The sequence below is a fragment of the Lonchura striata genome, chromosome 20 (genome assembly GCF_050655825.1).
Source record: "Lonchura striata isolate lonStrDom1 chromosome 20, ASM5065582v1, whole genome shotgun sequence".
Classification (NCBI taxonomy): Eukaryota; Metazoa; Chordata; class Aves; order Passeriformes; family Estrildidae; genus Lonchura; species Lonchura striata.
The window spans coordinates 15,245,133-15,261,696 of record NC_140722.1 but is presented as its reverse complement, the minus strand read 5'-3'; the positions used below and the strand labels follow the sequence as shown (position 1 = coordinate 15,261,696).

The window sequence follows — 16,564 nt, the reverse complement described above, 5'->3', positions numbered from 1 at the left end:
AGCACTGGCTCAGGCTCTTCGAGAAACACTGAAGCTTCTCTGACACCTGGCAACAGCCACTGCTGTACATTCCTCTGGAGATAAAGACAGGCCCTCAGCCTGCCACGCTGACAATCCCCTCTTCTGGGTGGCACCCCAGCAGCCACACGGCAAGGACCCCTCGCTTCAGGGATGAAAGGTATGAGATGCAGGCATGGAGGAATCCTGGCAACGCTCTGCCTCCATCTCCCTGCAGTTAGCTTCAAGAGTTCAGGCTGTTACTGCCCTCAAACAGCTGCAGGGAACCTCCTACATGGTACAGACTCTTTGTGAAAGGCTTTAGGATTCTTAAAAAAATTTACTTGCCTTCCTAGGAACTGCACCTCTCCCCGATGATGGTGGGGAATTGATTTGTATTTCCCTGTGTCTCCTTCTGGTCGAGTCACTGAGTAGCCTGCATACTGTACTCTGCATCAGAAAGGGGAGAAATAAAATAAAATAAACAAAAAATAATCACCCGTTGTGTTTGCTGTGCTGGCAGTGCTTCCAGGGCTGCAGTCAGAGCTCCCGGGGCTCCGACCATGGCTCGGCCTTCCCACCCACAGAGCAGCCACACAAACCTCCCATGCCCTGGGCATGTCACACAGCCCCCAGAGCCCCTGGAGCCCTGCTCAGCAGCGTGGGGCACTGCCCAGAGCCAGCCCTGCCCCACGGCACACAGCCCCTGGAGCCCTGCTCAGCAGCGTGGGGCACGGCCCAGAGCCAGCCCTGCCCCATGGCACACAGCCCCTGGAGCCCTGCTCAGCAGTGTGGGGCACGGCCCAGAGCCAGCCCTGCCCCACGGCACACAGCCCCTGGAGCCCTGCTCAGCAGCGTGGGGCACTGCCCAGAGCCAGCCCTGCCCCATGGCACACAGCCCCTGGAGCCCTGCTCAGCAGCGTGGGGCACGGCCCAGAGCCAGCCCTGCCCCACGGCACACAGCCCCAGCTCAGCTCAGCCCATGCAGGCACAGCGAGCCCAGCGCCCGTGGCCCCCTCAGAGCCCGTGCCAGCCCAGCTCACAGAACCCCCACCTGTTCCAGAGGTCGTCGTCCTCGCCACCCCAGCCCCAGAAGGCGTTGGGGAATCCGTTGATCTTCTGGAACTGCTCGACAGTCAGGCCACTGACCCCGCCGAAGAACTCGTTGTACGGGAGCCTGGGCAGGAGAGAAGGGTCAGGGCAGAGCCCACTGGCTCTCCCCCTGCCATGCAAAGCCCAAAGCCAAGGATGCTCTCTGCCATTCCCTCCCGTGCTCCCTTTTGCACAAAGCCCGAGGAAATACCAGACTCATTCTCTGCCTTAAAGATAAATAAATTCAATCTATCACTGGGTCCTTAGCAGTTGTGGTAGCAGGGAGAAGAGCAGTGCTTACAGGTACATGTACTTATCCAGCTTGGCTGCAAAGTGCCTGGGCATCTGTCCACACCCATAGTAGTTACGGTCATTCTCTGGTATGTGGTCCACGTCGTGGAAGATGAGGCAGTCCCAGTCCAAGTCCTTCATTGCTTCCCGAAAGCCAATGTTGAAGAGCATGGCACGGTTGAAGGGTTGGGTTCCAGCCTAGCAGGGGGAAAGTTCCTTCTCAAGAGGAGTTCCTGCAGTTCTTGCTCTGTGTGTGCCCTCAGCCCTGTCTAGAAAACTCCAGAGGACAACCAGCCCCCATACTGGCACCGTGAAAGAAGTGATGTATTGGGGCAGACCAGTGAGATCAATCAGCATTTAAATAATCAATTTACAATACAGGAGTAAAAATAAAGATGCCAAAGCCTTGTTGCTCTGACACTTTAAAAAAAAAACCACAATTTCGATCAATCTTTTTAAGCTAGAGTTAAATATGGAGGCACATTAACTGGGTGGATGAAGCCAAACAGCTTAAGTGAGAGGTCCACACACACATCTAATGACAGTCATGTTCTACATGAAATGTCTTACTCTGGTCAGGCCATTCCTGTGCCTAGGGGATGCTGCCTGGAACTACTGCAGGGATACACAAAAAAAACTGCAGCATTGTCTGAACCTGGTCCAAAGTTTTAATAAAAAAACAAACTCCTACAAAACAGAATTTAAAAATTTCAAATCTCCAATTTCTAACTTTCATATAAAACCAGTAATTTCTGGGCACCAGTAATGTCTCAGCTGTGCCACTTTTGGACAGAAAGGACAACTCCCACGTTGCACCATGACCCTGCGGCTGGCACGTCGGAGGGACTCGAGCTGGCAGGGGCACTCCTGGCACAGGGCAGAGCTGAGCCTGTCCACGCTCCCTCACCTGCTCCACGACGTAGAAGGCGAACTGTAAACGTTGCCGCTGCAGCATGGGAATGAGGTGTCTGAAGAGGATGGGAAGGTGCTCGTATCGATTGCGGAATGGGATCAGGATGGCCACCTGAAAGCAGAGAACGTGGCCTCACTGCACCGCCCGGGCTGGGGAGCTGCTGGGGGGCTGTAGGAGCAGGAGCAGCACTGACAAAGCACTCCTAGCTCTCCCACGTAGAGCAGCCTTCCAAGTCCCAAAACACAGATTTCCTATTCACTTTTTGAGGAATTGTTGCTTTGGAAAAATTCAATGTCACCTCGAGTGGAGGGAGACTTTGCAGTGCCTCCCTGTCCTGTCTGCCAGCACCGGGGACACCAAAGCAGCCTCTGAGTTCACTATTTCTTCCCTGGGCACTGCGTTCCCACACTTCAGAGCCCCTCACATCATTGCTGAGGATGCAGCACGCCAGAGGTGCTCCATTAACAGCGCCCTGCTGCCCAGCTCCCAGTTACCTTCCAGCGAGGCAGGCAGTCACTCGGCTTCCAGTGCCCTCCCAGCTTGATGGAAGGGTCTTTAGAGAAGAACTGGTGGATATCCTCCATGGTGATCTCACTCATATTTACATCAATGGGGCCCTCTGCAGAGTGGGACAAGCAGAGGGGGTGAGAACCTCCCTGGTGCTGCGACAGCACTTGCTGCATCCCTGTCCTCCCTCCCCAGCACTCAGCTTCTTTTCTCCAGCACAGCCAAAGCAATTAGGAAATGCTGCTGGTGTAACACCTCGGCCTCCTCAGTTTTTGTGGCTGGTATTGGATGCAGCTCTCCACAAGAGCCCCGCCAGCAGGGTGCCCCTCTGTCCTCCCTGCATGCTTCCAGCAGACTAAGCCCCCCACCTCAGCAGAGAGCATTCCCCCTTTGGAAACATTTTCCCTCAAAAGCCCCGTTTTCCACCCAAGGGCAGCTGTGCTGGAAGCATTTCTCCCAGTGCAGCTGCCCCGGGGTGCAGCCCATGTCCCACAGCAGCCCCGGCACAGCTCGGGCTGGGACTGGCAGCACTGCCGAGGCACAAGGGAGCCACCCCGCCAGCACTGCCCCTGGAAAAGGGCTGGCAGAGGCTTTTCACCGGCTCCCAGCACACAATCCCTCCTTTGTTCGTGTTTGCCAAGCGATGGGCTCCTACTTCAGCAGGGAGACATGCCTCCGACACAGCAGGGATTAATTCCTGAGGGTGGGTAAACAATGATTTCCCAGGAGGAGCTGGCTCTAAACAGTGCTCCCATTCATCCCTAGGTGCCTGGCAGGGAAAGGTGCACTGGTGGTGAGACTGGGAATGCCACTGTGTGCCCTCCTAAGCCATGGGGAGCAGGAGAGGGGCTCAGGGCCACAGGATGCTACTCACTCATAGAAGGGAGCCTCTCAGGACAGGTATTGTTGGGGAAATAGGTAAAGTCTTCAGGAAGAAATGTTGTGGCTTGCAGAAAGGTGTCATTGTGGCTCAGATCAAGAGGATAATCTGGGAAAAAATATATGAGAAGTTTTCACCTGAGTTATATATCTGTTATTTCCAGCCACCTCCCCATGCCACTGTGAGCAAACTCCAAAGTCAGCCACAGCTGAGGATGTCCCCAACAGCACAGCTGTGTCCCCAGTGGAACATGCTCTAGCCTTGCAACCCAGCTGGGTGCTCATCCCCATCCTGGGTCAGGTGCCTGCAGAAGCCCCGGCAGCCTCAGCACCACATCAAAGAAACCTTTGCATTTTCTGGTCAAAGGAGGAATTTTGAGCATGCCTTTAGGAATCACAAAGGAGCACGTGGCTCTTGAAAGGAAAAGCTGCCAGTGCCTTGCCCCTGAAGAGCCCTGGCACAGCAAGAGGGGATGTGCTCCTCCAGCAGGTCCTTTCCTGGTAGGAGAGAGGGAAGTCCCCAGGCAAGTCTCAATGCCAGCTAGGACTGCCAGTGCAGTATCCTACACAGGGCAATCCTGCCTGGACTCCTCCTCAAAGGATCAATAAAAACTGTCACATTACACACAGCCTTCCCTCTGCTTCCTGCTGTGCAAGAGCAGAGGAGCCCCCGAGCTCCAGCAGTGCCCAGCACCTCCCTGCAGCCCCCCACCCCTGCATCCTTTGCCCTCCTGGGCAGCACCCTCCTGCCTGCTACACCTGAAGATGTTTTAAGGTTTTCCACCAGAACAAGCCATTTGCTGTGTTGTGCTAGTACGGAACATCATGTCAGTAATGTTGTTTATTCCCTCAGGTAAACAGTATCCAAACTATCTCAAAACTCAAGATGGGCTGTACACAGAACCTAAGGGCTTTTCAAGTAGGATAGATGTTATTTTGGATGCGTGATACTGTTCCAAATTTCCATAAGCAATTTTCCCTGTAAACTCCCATTACCAGAGCACACCCGCAGTACTCAGCCCAGGTCAGCCCACAGTGAAGCTCAACTGCTCTGTTTTGCACCAAGGGCTGCCTGTTTTGCTGGGTTTCCCCTCACAGCTGTCACACAGCCTTACTGCCCACAGTGGTGTGGGGACAATGCACTCCCCAGGCAGTGACACCCACCCAGGCACCCAAAATCTGTCGGGGAGGGAAGGTTCTGGCCCCAGTGTTAGTGCAGTCCTTGTGGCCACAGCACCAAGTGCCTTCCAGATGTCACAACCACCCATCCTGCCCTGCCCTGCCTGCCAGGGAAGGTCGCCCAAGGACGGAGCACAGTGCTCGTATGTGCTGAAAGCGTCCTGTGGCTGGAGCTCTCGGGGAGGGACAGTGTCCTCGTGTGCCTGCGCAGCTGGGGCCCGTAGGAGGCTCAAGCAAAGCCCAGCATGGCAGCAGCAGCACTGGTGTCACTGGCACTGTGGTCACCAGTTGCCCGCCTGCTGCAGGAGGACACGGGTTCCTGGGATACTTGAAGCCCCCCAGGGCTCAGCAGGATGAAGGCTCTCGCCACTGCAAGCAGCAGCAATGGAGCATCCAACCCTCCTCCCGTCAGGGGATCAGCCACTTCCTCACCTTGCCTCTGCTTTACTTGATGTTTCCAGTCTTAAAAATAGCCCAGGGTGGCTGCCCTGGATGACTTGGTGCAGCACAGGAGGTGACCCGGGGTGTTCATCTCCTGCCTAAGTCGATAATTCCCCTCCCGTGCCCGTCCCCAGCCTGGCACAGCTGAACTGGTGGCTGCACCTCAGCAGGCTGGGCAGCAAGGACACGGCTCATACTTCTGCTAATGAGAAAATGATCTTGCCTTCTGAAGCTCTGTCAGCCCCTGCTGCTGAGCTCCCCACACCAGCCTGATGCCAGCAGCACTGGCGTGAGGCTGTGGGGACGTGCCAGCAGGGAAGGGACAGGCTGGGTGCCACCAGCCCGGCAGCTCTGCCTCGCTGCACCACGCTCAGAGCACAGCTCCTGCCCCACGCTCACAGCACAGCTCCTGCCCCACGCTCACAGCACAGCTCCTGCCCCACGCTCACAGCACAGCTCCTGCCCCACGCTCACAGCACAGCTCCTGCCCCACACTCACAGCACAGCTCCTGCCCTGTGCTCACAGCACAGCTCCTGCCCCACGCTCACAGCACAGCTCCTGCCCCTGTGCTCACAGCACAGCTCCTGCCCCACGCTCACAGCACAGCTCCTGCCCCACGCTCACAGCACAGCTCCTGCCCCACGCTCACAGCACAGCTCCTGCCCCACGCTCACAGCACAGCTCCTGCCCCACGCTCACAGCACAGCTCCTGCCCCACGCTCACAGCACAGCTCCTGCCCCTGTGCTCACAGCACAGCTCCTGCCCCTGTGCTCACAGCACAGCTCCTGCCCCACGCTCACAGCACAGCTCCTGCCCCACGCTCACAGCACAGCTCCTGCCCCACGCTCACAGCACAGCTCCTGCCCCACGCTCACAGCACAGCTCCTGCCCCACGCTCACAGCACAGCTCCTGCCCCACGCTCACAGCACAGCTCCTGCCCCGTGCTCACAGCACAGCTCCTGCCCCACGCTCACAGCACAGCTCCTGCCCCACGCTCACAGCACAGCTCCTGCCCCTGTGCTCACAGCACAGCTCCTGCCCCTGTGCTCACAGCACAGCTCCTGCCCCACGCTCACAGCACAGCTCCTGCCCCGTGCTCACAGCACAGCTCCTGCCCCTGTGCTCACAGCACAGCTCCTGCCCCACGCTCACAGCACAGCTCCTGCCCCACGCTCACAGCACAGCTCCTGCCCTGTGCTCACAGCACAGCTCCTGCCCCGTGCCCGTGTGTGTGCAGGAAGAGGCTGGGAGGGCCAGCCTGCGCCGCAATCCCCACGTCCTGCCCCACTCAGTGGATTGTTTGTGGCAGGTCTCCAGCCAAGTCAGCTTGGCTCACACTGGCACGGGAAGAGTGAAGCTTAGGAGCACAGGCTCCTCCACGTGCCCAGAGCCGGGGCTCTGCGCAGGCGCACGCCTCGGAAGGTGTCTTTTAAATATGAAACCTGATCCTTGCACCGAATTTGAAAATGTTTACCCTCAGACTGGTTGAAGCTACAAGTTGAATTCCTGGAAAGCAAAGAGGTTTTCAGCTCAAATCCCATCACTTCAGACCTTTCAAGATTTTCACCCCTTATACAAATCAGAAGCATTTGAACTTTTAACATATATAAATAAGTATAATTTTTATATTTTGGCAGTATTTCTCTCTATATACAGTATTTTTATGTTACATATATATTTTTATATATAAGAATAAAAACCCCAGACAATTTATCAAAGCTTCCACCCTGCATTTACCAGTATAAATTAATGCCTTCAACTTAATTTTCAGTGAGAATGGGACCTTGAATCAAAATTGCAATTATTCAATGAAATACCTGAGTCATTCACGCTGCTGTTCCTCTTGGCATAGGCACTGCGGACCACCTGCTCATACACCTGAGCTCCTATAGTTCGCATGTTCTCACGGATCATGATGCCTTGGGCTTGCATCATGAAGAGGTAGGTGTTCACTGCAAGGGAGGAAGAAAAAGGAATATTTCCATGAGCATCAGCTTTTGTAGGGAAAAGAAACTAGGGTCTTTTGGAAGCACTCCCAGTGTCCTGCTCAATTTCAGCTCCCTCATGCCAGAGCGATCCCTGGGTTGCAGGTGCTGTGGCTGCTGGCAGAGCTGGGAAGGGCAGGGAATTGGGCAGGGGAGGCGTGGGGCACGTTTGGGAACGCGGCTGGGTGACAAGGGGATGTACCCGGCCAAACCTGACTGCCAGGCTGCGAGACAGCACCTTTCACTGCTTAATTAGGCAGGTTTAATTAGGAAATATCATTACAATAGGACGCCCAGCTGTGTGCCTGGAGAAGGGCAGACGTTCCAGACAGCAGCAGCGAGGGCTGGCACTTGCCTGGCAGAGGCCCCCCAACAGGGGCACACACCACAAAAGCACCCCCACACCAGGGCACATCACACCCCGGGCAGGCAGCAGCACGAGCCTCCCAGGCAGTCCCCCAGCCACGTTTCTTCCCCCTCTCCTTTCCTCTCCTGCTGACCCCATGCCCCGGCACAGCTCAGGCTGAGCCCGATTAGGTTTCAGTTTAAGCTGACACCCAGCTGGCAGGACCAGGCCCCAACACAAACAGCAGCAAGCACAGCCCTGTGTCCCCAGCAGCTCGCATGGCACAGCAGGACAGCCACCCACAGGGGCAGCAGGACAGCCACCGTGCACAGCTCAGCGCCTCTGGCCAGCATCACTGTGCCAGCCACAGCCCTCTTGGTGCAGCTTTCAGCTTAAGAATGAAGTAGAAAACAAAATCTTCACATGAAGATACCGAGAAGGGGCAACCTAGAAGGCCTATCCTGTACTAGTAATTAAAAATCCAGGTCAAAAGACACTCCAGGAGGGATAAAGAGGGCACTGGGCCAAGGAAACAACAGAGACCCCACTCAGAGGAGGGCAGCAGCTGATGCAATGTCACCAGGAAACACCCATACCAGACAGGTCATTTCTACAGCAGGCATATCAGCCTGAAACCAGCAGCTACCAGGCTAGGAAGGCACAGCCATGAGCTGGAGTCACTGGGAGCACAGCTGGATATGGCACTGCCACGGGAGTGTGGGGGTCCCACCCCAGGGTACAACCCCTGCACCCCCCGGGCTGCCCCCCTTCCACACCACACTGACACAGCTCCAGAAAGGCTGCCCAGACTATATTTTGTTTCCACACAGTAAAGTCAATCTTTGAAAGGGGGATGGAGCCCCACGTCATGCCCAGAGCCCAGCGCCCTGCCCAGCTGCTGCCCATGCCCAGCCTGTCTCTGAGCCATGGAGAAACTGGATTTTCAGAAAGAACGGGGTCAACTGCATAAAATGCTTGGCAACTAAACATCTCAAAATGCAATTTTATATGTCCATTTCCAGCCCTTCCCTTCCCATATATGCACCCTTTGCAGCTGGGCCAGCCATGGCACCTGAAGCCAGCAGTTACAGCAGCAATGAGCAGGAGCTGGCTCAGACAAAGCTCAAACCCTCCTGGCTCACCCACCTGTTCTGGGGCCAGTTCTGGAACCAGAGCGACCGCCAGGTCAGCTTAAATGTCAGCTCTGGTGCAGTTTCTCAGCAAGGCAGCCCTGTTGCAATGACAGCAAGGGGTATCAAGTGCTGCTCCTCCACAGAGACAGGGAATTTGCTTTAACAGATGCCCAGGGATAAGGCTCAAGGAAAAGCTGGTATTTTCATACAGCACCACAGGCCAGAAACAGAAGTAGCTGAAATTCATGCAAAGCCTTACACCCGAGCCCCAAAACCTTCACAAGTTCACATTTGTCAGCTCAGAGTTCAGCATGAAATGGCAACACCTCTCAGCACCAGCAGTGCAGCCCCAGCATCCCTGCCCAGCACAGCCCTAGCTCCGCCAGGCAGCTGCCCAGCAGGATTTATGGAAATGGGAGTTTCTGCAGTTGTCAGGAGCAGGGTGTTTGGGGTCAGCAGTGAGCAGTGCTAACGTGGCCGGGCTGTCAGGGCCTGGGGTGGAGGGCAGGATGCACAGGACAGCCCCAGCCCAGCCTGCCCATGCAGGACTCCCAGATGAACACAAGCTTTCCCTTCAGCTTACCAGCCCAGTCACAGCCCTGCCTGGGGTCGGTGCTTGGGGCACCTGGCCCAAGGCCATGTCCTGCCCCGGTGACAGCACCCAGCCCTGCTGTGCTGGCACAGGCCCTGGGCAGGCAGCAGCATCCCCAGAGCCAGGAGAGCACGGCAGGGCATGGCCAGTGTGGGACACCCGAGCCCAGCAGCCCTTCCAAAACACAGAGCCTCCTCAAGAGCCAGGCACGGCTTCTCTGCTCAGCACAGAGCAAAGCGGGGCTGGAGAGCTCAGCTGGGCTGGTCCTCAGCCCAGGCTGCTGCAGCCAGTCTGCATCTTCCAGCCCACACGGAGCTGGGCCAGCGGTGAAAAACAACTCGCGGATGCTGATCGAGTAATTTCACTTTCTACTTCATTATGCTTCCACTTGCTGGGTAAAGCAGATGCAGGTCTGGTGAAGCATGAAGGAACGGGAGAGACAAACCAGCATGCAGTCCTGGTTAATCTGAGGAAGAGGGAGGCTTGTGGGGCGCAGTGAAAGCGCCGTTTGTTCCCTGCGCGGCGCAGACGGAGCGGGGCCTCGCCACAGCCACATGACACGGCTCCAGGGCCGGGCTGCTCGGGAATCCTGGGCAGACTGTCACACCAGCCACCATCCCAGGGAGCAGGGCAGGGACAGCACCAGCTTTGTGTCAGGCAGCAGTTGCCTTTTCACATATTAGCCCCTTTAAGCAGATGATTAAGGAGATACCTGCCAAGGATGGTGTGCCATTGACACGCCAAACACCCAGCATCAACAGCCCCCCACCACCAGGGACCAGAGCCCCCTCTCCTACCCCCAAAACAAACAGCCTGCATGAGATAAGCTTCACAAATACTGTGTTTATCCAGAACATGCAATTCTTTCAGGTCAGAAAATCGGATTTAAACCACGTTATTGTAAACATTTCACTCCCTGTGCACACACAGCGCTTAGATTAGCTCCAGGGACTCCTGTGGCCAGGACTGGGGCTGCACCAACATTTGGGAATCGCTGTACCAAGCTCAAATCTTATTCCTCCTCCATTTACTGCCCTTTTGATGAGCAAATTAGCCATGTTTTAAATTTATTAAGCCTGACCTGGCTGACCCGACAGAGCCCAGGGCCCCTGTACCCAGAGGTGATTCCCAGAGCAGATGCCCATCACCGCTGAGCATCCACAGCTGCAGACACAGGCTCGTGGTGGGCTTGGCCTGAACTGTGGTTCAGCCAGAAAGCAATTCTCCCTGCTGTGATATATTGCTAATCTCATCACACAGGATGATCTCGAAAATTACATCGGCCTTCTGCCTTTCTTCCCTTTGAGCATGCGGCACTTCAGAGCACAGGCACGGAGTGGTAACAGCCTGGCTGCTGCCCCCGGGCAGCTGGACAAGGGCAGGATGGGACAGGGGAGCTGTCCCTCCTTCCATTCATTTCCAGGAAACCCTCACTCCCCACCCAGAAAACAAGCAGAATTTAAGAATCCTTTTGCCCAAATAAGTGCCTGAAGATTATTCTTGTTGGTTCATTAAAGGACAAGTCAATCCTGCTGTGATTTAAACACACAGAAAACATGACAGCTTGTCACCAGCTGGAACAGAGGCATGAGGCTGCACCCCAGGGCATGGCACCCCTTGGGATGTCGCACCCTAACCTCTCTGCTCACAAGCAAACTGGGAGAGCAAGTGCTCACTCAAGCCAGGAGTGGATGCAACAACTTCAGCCAGGGAAGTAAAGTCCAATTACATAAATGAGCACTGAACTCTTCCTGTAATCATTTCTCTGTTAGTATTTTCGGAGCACTTCTAATCAAGAAACAGCTGACTCTCCCATGGAAAATTAGTTTCATCATGATGATACACACTAGAAGAGGCAACAGGGTAATTAGCAGTTTGGGAGCAGATTCAGAAGAGGACTGACTGTGATCTATGCCAGCCACCGACACAGCACAGGGACAGACCTGACACGTCTCACTCCTGACCCTGACACGCTCCCACCGCCTGCGGAAGGGACCTGGACCTTCCTGCAGCACCCCACTGCAGGGGGACAGCGTACACCCCGAGCTGGGAGAGGCTGGGGGCAGGAAGAGGGGCCAATGGCTCACAGCAGCCCTGCATGCCTGCAGCAGTATCAGCGCCCAGCACAGCAGCCAGGCTTTCCTGAGGAAGGAGCTGGCCTTCCTCTGCTTTGAGATTTAGGGCTTTCTGTCACATTCAGCATTTTTCCCATTCATTAGTCCACTCGTGCTGCAGAAGCACAGAGGGGCTGTTTGAGTTCATCATGGTCTCCCTGCTACGTGCAGCCTTCTCCTGCAGCACCTGGAGCCCCGTACCAGCAAGGACAATCCCTGCTGGCCCCCAGAGCCCCATTTCAACCTGCACAGTCGCAAACCAACGCACCACCAGAGAAACTCCTGCCGAACACTCTACCAGATACTTGGAGTAGGCACAAGGTGCCCAGCAGAGCTCGTGGGACACCTCACGTGGGAGCTGCAGCAGTGACTTGGAAGGGGTGAGGGTCCTGCAGCAGCAGGGTGGGTATCAGGTCACCCTGCCAGGGCTGGGAGGTCCTGCCTGCTGCAGACGCCTCCCGCAGGGCCCAGAGACAGCAAAACCAGCAGAGTCATGTCTGTGTTAAGCCTTTTGCTAAGCTCTCCCCGCAGATCCCCAGCATCAATCCAGCTCCATTAGCATTAGCAATATAAAGGGGTTTAATCAAACTAAGCCTCTAAGGCACTGATAGACAGTTACGATAGTCTTAACTCATAAATAACCCAACTAGGAAAAGCAGCAGCATCCCAGTGTTAATACACCATGAGACCTCTGTCTCCATTAGCTTTCCAGTGGCACTGAATTCCCCAGACATGCTGAGTGCCAGAACAATTAAATAAGAGGTTCCTATTAGTTTTAGAGAATTTAATATTAATGCCATCACTGTTACTTAGCCCTTTGCCTCTAAATAGCACAGGAAGGAATAATTTGATACATTAAATGGTCTAAGAATTAACAGTGCAGCAGCAGCATTGAGCTGGTAATTACAAACCACTTGTTCCCAAAATTGGCAAGTTGGCAGCTTGCACGTGCACACAGCAAGCAGGAAGATGGGAGGCTAAAGTGACACTCAGTCAAAACCTGAATATGGGAAGTTTGTATCTGAACTGTCTTACAGAAAAATGACCCTGGGGAAGCCTCACCAAGGGGAGGAAAACCCATATTATTCTAAGAGATTAAATTTTTCATGTACACATCTAAGGTAGCGACTTCCATTTGCACTCCCATAGCTGCCTGCACTGAGGAGTTTGTGCCACACGCTGTGAAAAGCACTGCACTGCTTTAGGATACCCAGCAAGAGGAGCACAATGTGCTCTGCACACATGGGAAAACTCAGATGGCCAAGGGAACTCATAAAACACCTACAGCACCAAGGAAGAGCTCTGCACCCCCCAGCAGGCAAGGCTGGCAGCGGGGTTGAGCCCCAGCCCAGCCAGTGCAGAGCCAGCCTGCAGCACCCAGCTCCCACCCAGCTCCGAGCAGGGGCAGCCAGGAGCACACAGGTTACCTGTGCTCCGCGGCAGTAACGCCAGGGACAGCTGTAAAATCACTCTGGCCTTTGCAAATCCCAAGAGCAGCCCAGGTCTGTGCTGCAGCTCCTCTCCGAGGAAGGGCACAGTGACACGTGCAGGCTGGAGCACAGAGCACAGCAAGCATTTGCCCAAGTTAAATATTACCCTTCCTTGAGAGATCCAGACTCTCCTACTTCAATCACCATTCAGGAGATGGGATTGCACATGACTGCATGTCCTGTTTCTTTTCCATCCCTCCATGCCCATCTCCAGCCAGCCTGCTCTCCCCATCCCGCTGCCTTCACCAGGATGGCACAAAGGCTCCCCAGGAGGAGCAGAGCATCCGCTGGCAGCAGTTCCCGTGCGGGCAGAGCACAAAGGCGCAGCCACCACCCGCACACAAACGAGCAAAGGCTCTTCAGCAGGCGCTGACACCGACTCCGACCCGACCTCGGGGCTGGCTGCTGCTACCACAGCAAACATTTACACTTCCAACCACTTACAGCTCAGTGCCTGTTCCTTCGGTTCATTAGGAGACAAAGGGGGGGAATTCCTGCCTCCTGGACACCCTCTGAAGGCGTCAGGAATCCCAGCGCCCGAGCCAGTGCTCATGTACGATCAGGGTGAACAAACAGAGGGAGAGCTTTCGTTAAGAAAAATAATAAATAAGAATTAAGTGAACGCTTGGGCAAGCAAGGGAGAGGGAAAACAGGCAGATCCTCCCCAGCGCTGTCCTTGAAGAGGGAGGGCAGGGAAGGACGTGGGCTGCTCCGGACAACTCCTCATCCCCTGGGCCATGGGAACTGGAAGAGCTGCAGAAGACAAAGGAAATCCTCTACTGCAGGCAAGCCCCACCACCAACGTGGGCATCCTGCTCAAACAGGCAATAGGACATGCAGGAAAATGGAGACATGTGGAGTGGTGCTGCCTAGGAAATGCAGACAATAGGGAGTTTCACCAGCGCTGTCCTTCACCAGCTGGAAGCAATCTAGAATACAGTCAGACCACAGCAGAGAACAGAAGACAGGTGGGATTTGGATTTAAAATTTCCACATACATCAAACACCAGTTAAATAGATTTTGAAATCATTGATTTGTTAGTCTTCCAAATTAGGAGATTATACCCATCGGAGAGTACCCATTGGAAACTGTTAAAAAACAACTTAAGAGTCATGGATTTACTGACTCAGTTCACACACTGCAAACTGAACTGTCTGGAGTTTTAATACCCTGAATTTGATAGAGAAAAAGAGAGCAGGTTCTGTTGTTTTGGCTATCCCCTCTCAAAAAAAAACAAAGACCTGATTTTTCAAGCATGTTTTACACGTTCAGCGTGGCTGAACAAAAAGGGTTATCACATGTACAGCCTCATGTCTGCTGCAAGGGAGCTGTTCCAAGGGGGTCCGAGAGGCTGTTCCAGGTCAGTGGTTTGCCTGTAACAGCAGGCTGGGCTGGGCCGCGGGGAGCGGCACACGGGGCAGGGGCTGGAGGGGCACATGGGGCAGGGGCTGGAGGGGAACACGGGGCAGGGGCTGGAGCTGCACATGGGGCAGGGGCTGGAGGGGAACACGGGGCAGGGGCTGGAGCTGCACATGGGGCAGGGGCTGGAGCTGCACATGGGGCAGGGGCTGGAGGGGAACACGGGGCAGGGGCTGGAGGGGCACACGGGGCAGGGGCCGGAGCGGCACACGGGGCAGGGGCCGGAGCGGCACACGGGGCAGGGGCCGGAGCGGCACACGGGGCAGGGGCCGGAGGGGAACACGGGGCAGGGGCTGGAGCGGCACACGGGGCAGGGGCTGGAGGGGCACACGGGGCAGGGGCTGGAGGGGCACACGGGGCAGGGGCCGGAGCGGCACACGGGGCAGGGGCCGGAGCGGCACACGGGGCAGGGGCCGGAGGGGCACACGGGGCAGGGGCCGGAGGGAGCCACACACGGGGCAGGGGCTGGAGCGGCACACGGGGCAGGGGCTGGAGCGGCACACGGGGCAGGGGCTGGAGGGGCACACGGGGCAGGGGCCGGAGGGGCACACGGGGCAGGGGCCGGAGGGGCACACGGGGCAGGGGCTGGAGCTGCACACGGGGCAGGGGCCGGAGGGAGCCACACACGGGGCAGGGGCCGGAGGGGCACACGGGGCAGGGGCCGGAGGGGCACACGGGGCAGGGGCCGGAGCTGCACACGGGTCAGGGGCCGCAGGGAACCGCACACAGGGCAGGGGCTGCGCTGCAGCATCCAGGACAGCCGGTGCTCCCCGCTCCGTTCAGCGAGACCCGCGGCACATCTCCCACTGCCATTTATGGCTAGAGCACGGTCCACCATGTCCTATTTACATCGTCTGGGAGAAAAAAAAAACAACAAAAAACCAAAAAAAACCACCAGCTCGGGAAATCCCTGCTCCCAGCCGAGCTCGCCCACGGTGCACTCGTCCCAGGGGACCCGCACGGCGAGGAACGGCAGAGCCCAGGGCAGGGATGCTCATCCCCGTGGAGGGCTGGCCTGTGCCGAGCTGTCCCTGCCTCCGACCTTTGCAGGGCAGGCGGGGACACCCCAGCAGCCACCAGGGAAGGGCACGGCAGGGCAGAGTGCGACACCCGCCCGGGCACACCCAGGACTGCCCCGCTCAGCAGGACACAGCCACCTCCAGGAGCTGTGGCCTCTGGCCTGACCTGAACCTGCTGTTTCCACTCTCACCAGGGCTAAAAGGCCCAGAGACAGGCCCATCTCTGCAATGCCATGTGGGAATAAAGCATCCCGAGCTCCCTCAGCCCTGACCGTACAAAGGCTGCTTTGCAGCAAACACAATTTGCACCAAGGTGAGATCCCTCAGTAGCAATACCCCAAGACTGTCCCTGCTGAGGTTTCTTTTCTGTACATTGCCAGGTCCTGGGAAAGCAGCCACGCCAGCAGCCAGGGAAGGAGCACAGCCACAGCCCCACCTCCACACCATGCATCTGCCTGGCTTGCCAGCCCTTTCAACTCCTAAAAAATTCTCCAAGCTGGAATTCTTCAATCATGTGGGATGACTGTTGTCTGAGACTTTCAAAGGCAGCAGCTCAGAGCTCCCTGCCAAGGGTACTCTCACCATGCAGTGCCATTTAAGACCCACAGCAGCTTGGCCTCCACAGTCAGATTACAGAGTTGTTCTTGTCTGCAATAATTAAAGGCAATACTGAATGGCCTCTCCAGCTGCTGTGTTTTATTAGAAGCTATCAGAGAGAGTGTGCAACTTTGAACTTCCAACACACAGACCATTACCTACAGGATTTTTTAAGAACTCTGATGTCCCAAGACATTTATTAGCTTTTTTGTGACCTACGCAACCTTGGAATATACAACATTTTTATGAGTTTCTTCCGCCTGACAAGCAAACTGGTAATTCAGCTGCTGTAAATAGATCAACTGATTCCATTATCAGTGCAGGGAATGACTTCACTGGAAAAGAATCATCCCTCTATCTACAAATTTATTTGACACCTAAGAGACTGCCCATCAAATCCCAGCCTGTGTGATGCCTTCCTGTGTGTCAGCAGAAAAGCAATGGTATGAGCCTGTTTGGGATGCCTTGATCGGGGGAAGAGAAAACCCCTCCTTCCATCACCACTCAGGCCCGTGCCACCTGTGCCCTTCAGGACCAGACCCTGGGGCCTGGCGCTCCCAGAGCCT

At 55.8% G+C, this 16,564-nt stretch overlaps 1 protein-coding gene across 2 annotated transcripts in view; it reads right to left on the bottom strand.

Annotated features, from left to right (window-relative positions):
• B4GALT5 (beta-1,4-galactosyltransferase 5) overlaps window positions 1-16,564 on the bottom strand; it is a 34,720-nt gene that overhangs the window by 4,385 nt on the left and 13,771 nt on the right. For both annotated transcript variants that reach the window (XM_021539206.3, XM_085558347.1), the window contains exons 2-8: window positions 7,120-7,254; window positions 3,675-3,788; window positions 2,788-2,912; window positions 2,288-2,404; window positions 1,391-1,578; window positions 1,052-1,174; window positions 346-447 (exon numbers count right to left, since the gene is read on the bottom strand). In XM_021539206.3, coding sequence (XP_021394881.1) covers window positions 346-447; window positions 1,052-1,174; window positions 1,391-1,578; window positions 2,288-2,404; window positions 2,788-2,912; window positions 3,675-3,788; window positions 7,120-7,254 — 904 coding nt within the window. The remainder of the gene's footprint in view (window positions 1-345; window positions 448-1,051; window positions 1,175-1,390; window positions 1,579-2,287; window positions 2,405-2,787; window positions 2,913-3,674; window positions 3,789-7,119; window positions 7,255-16,564) is intronic.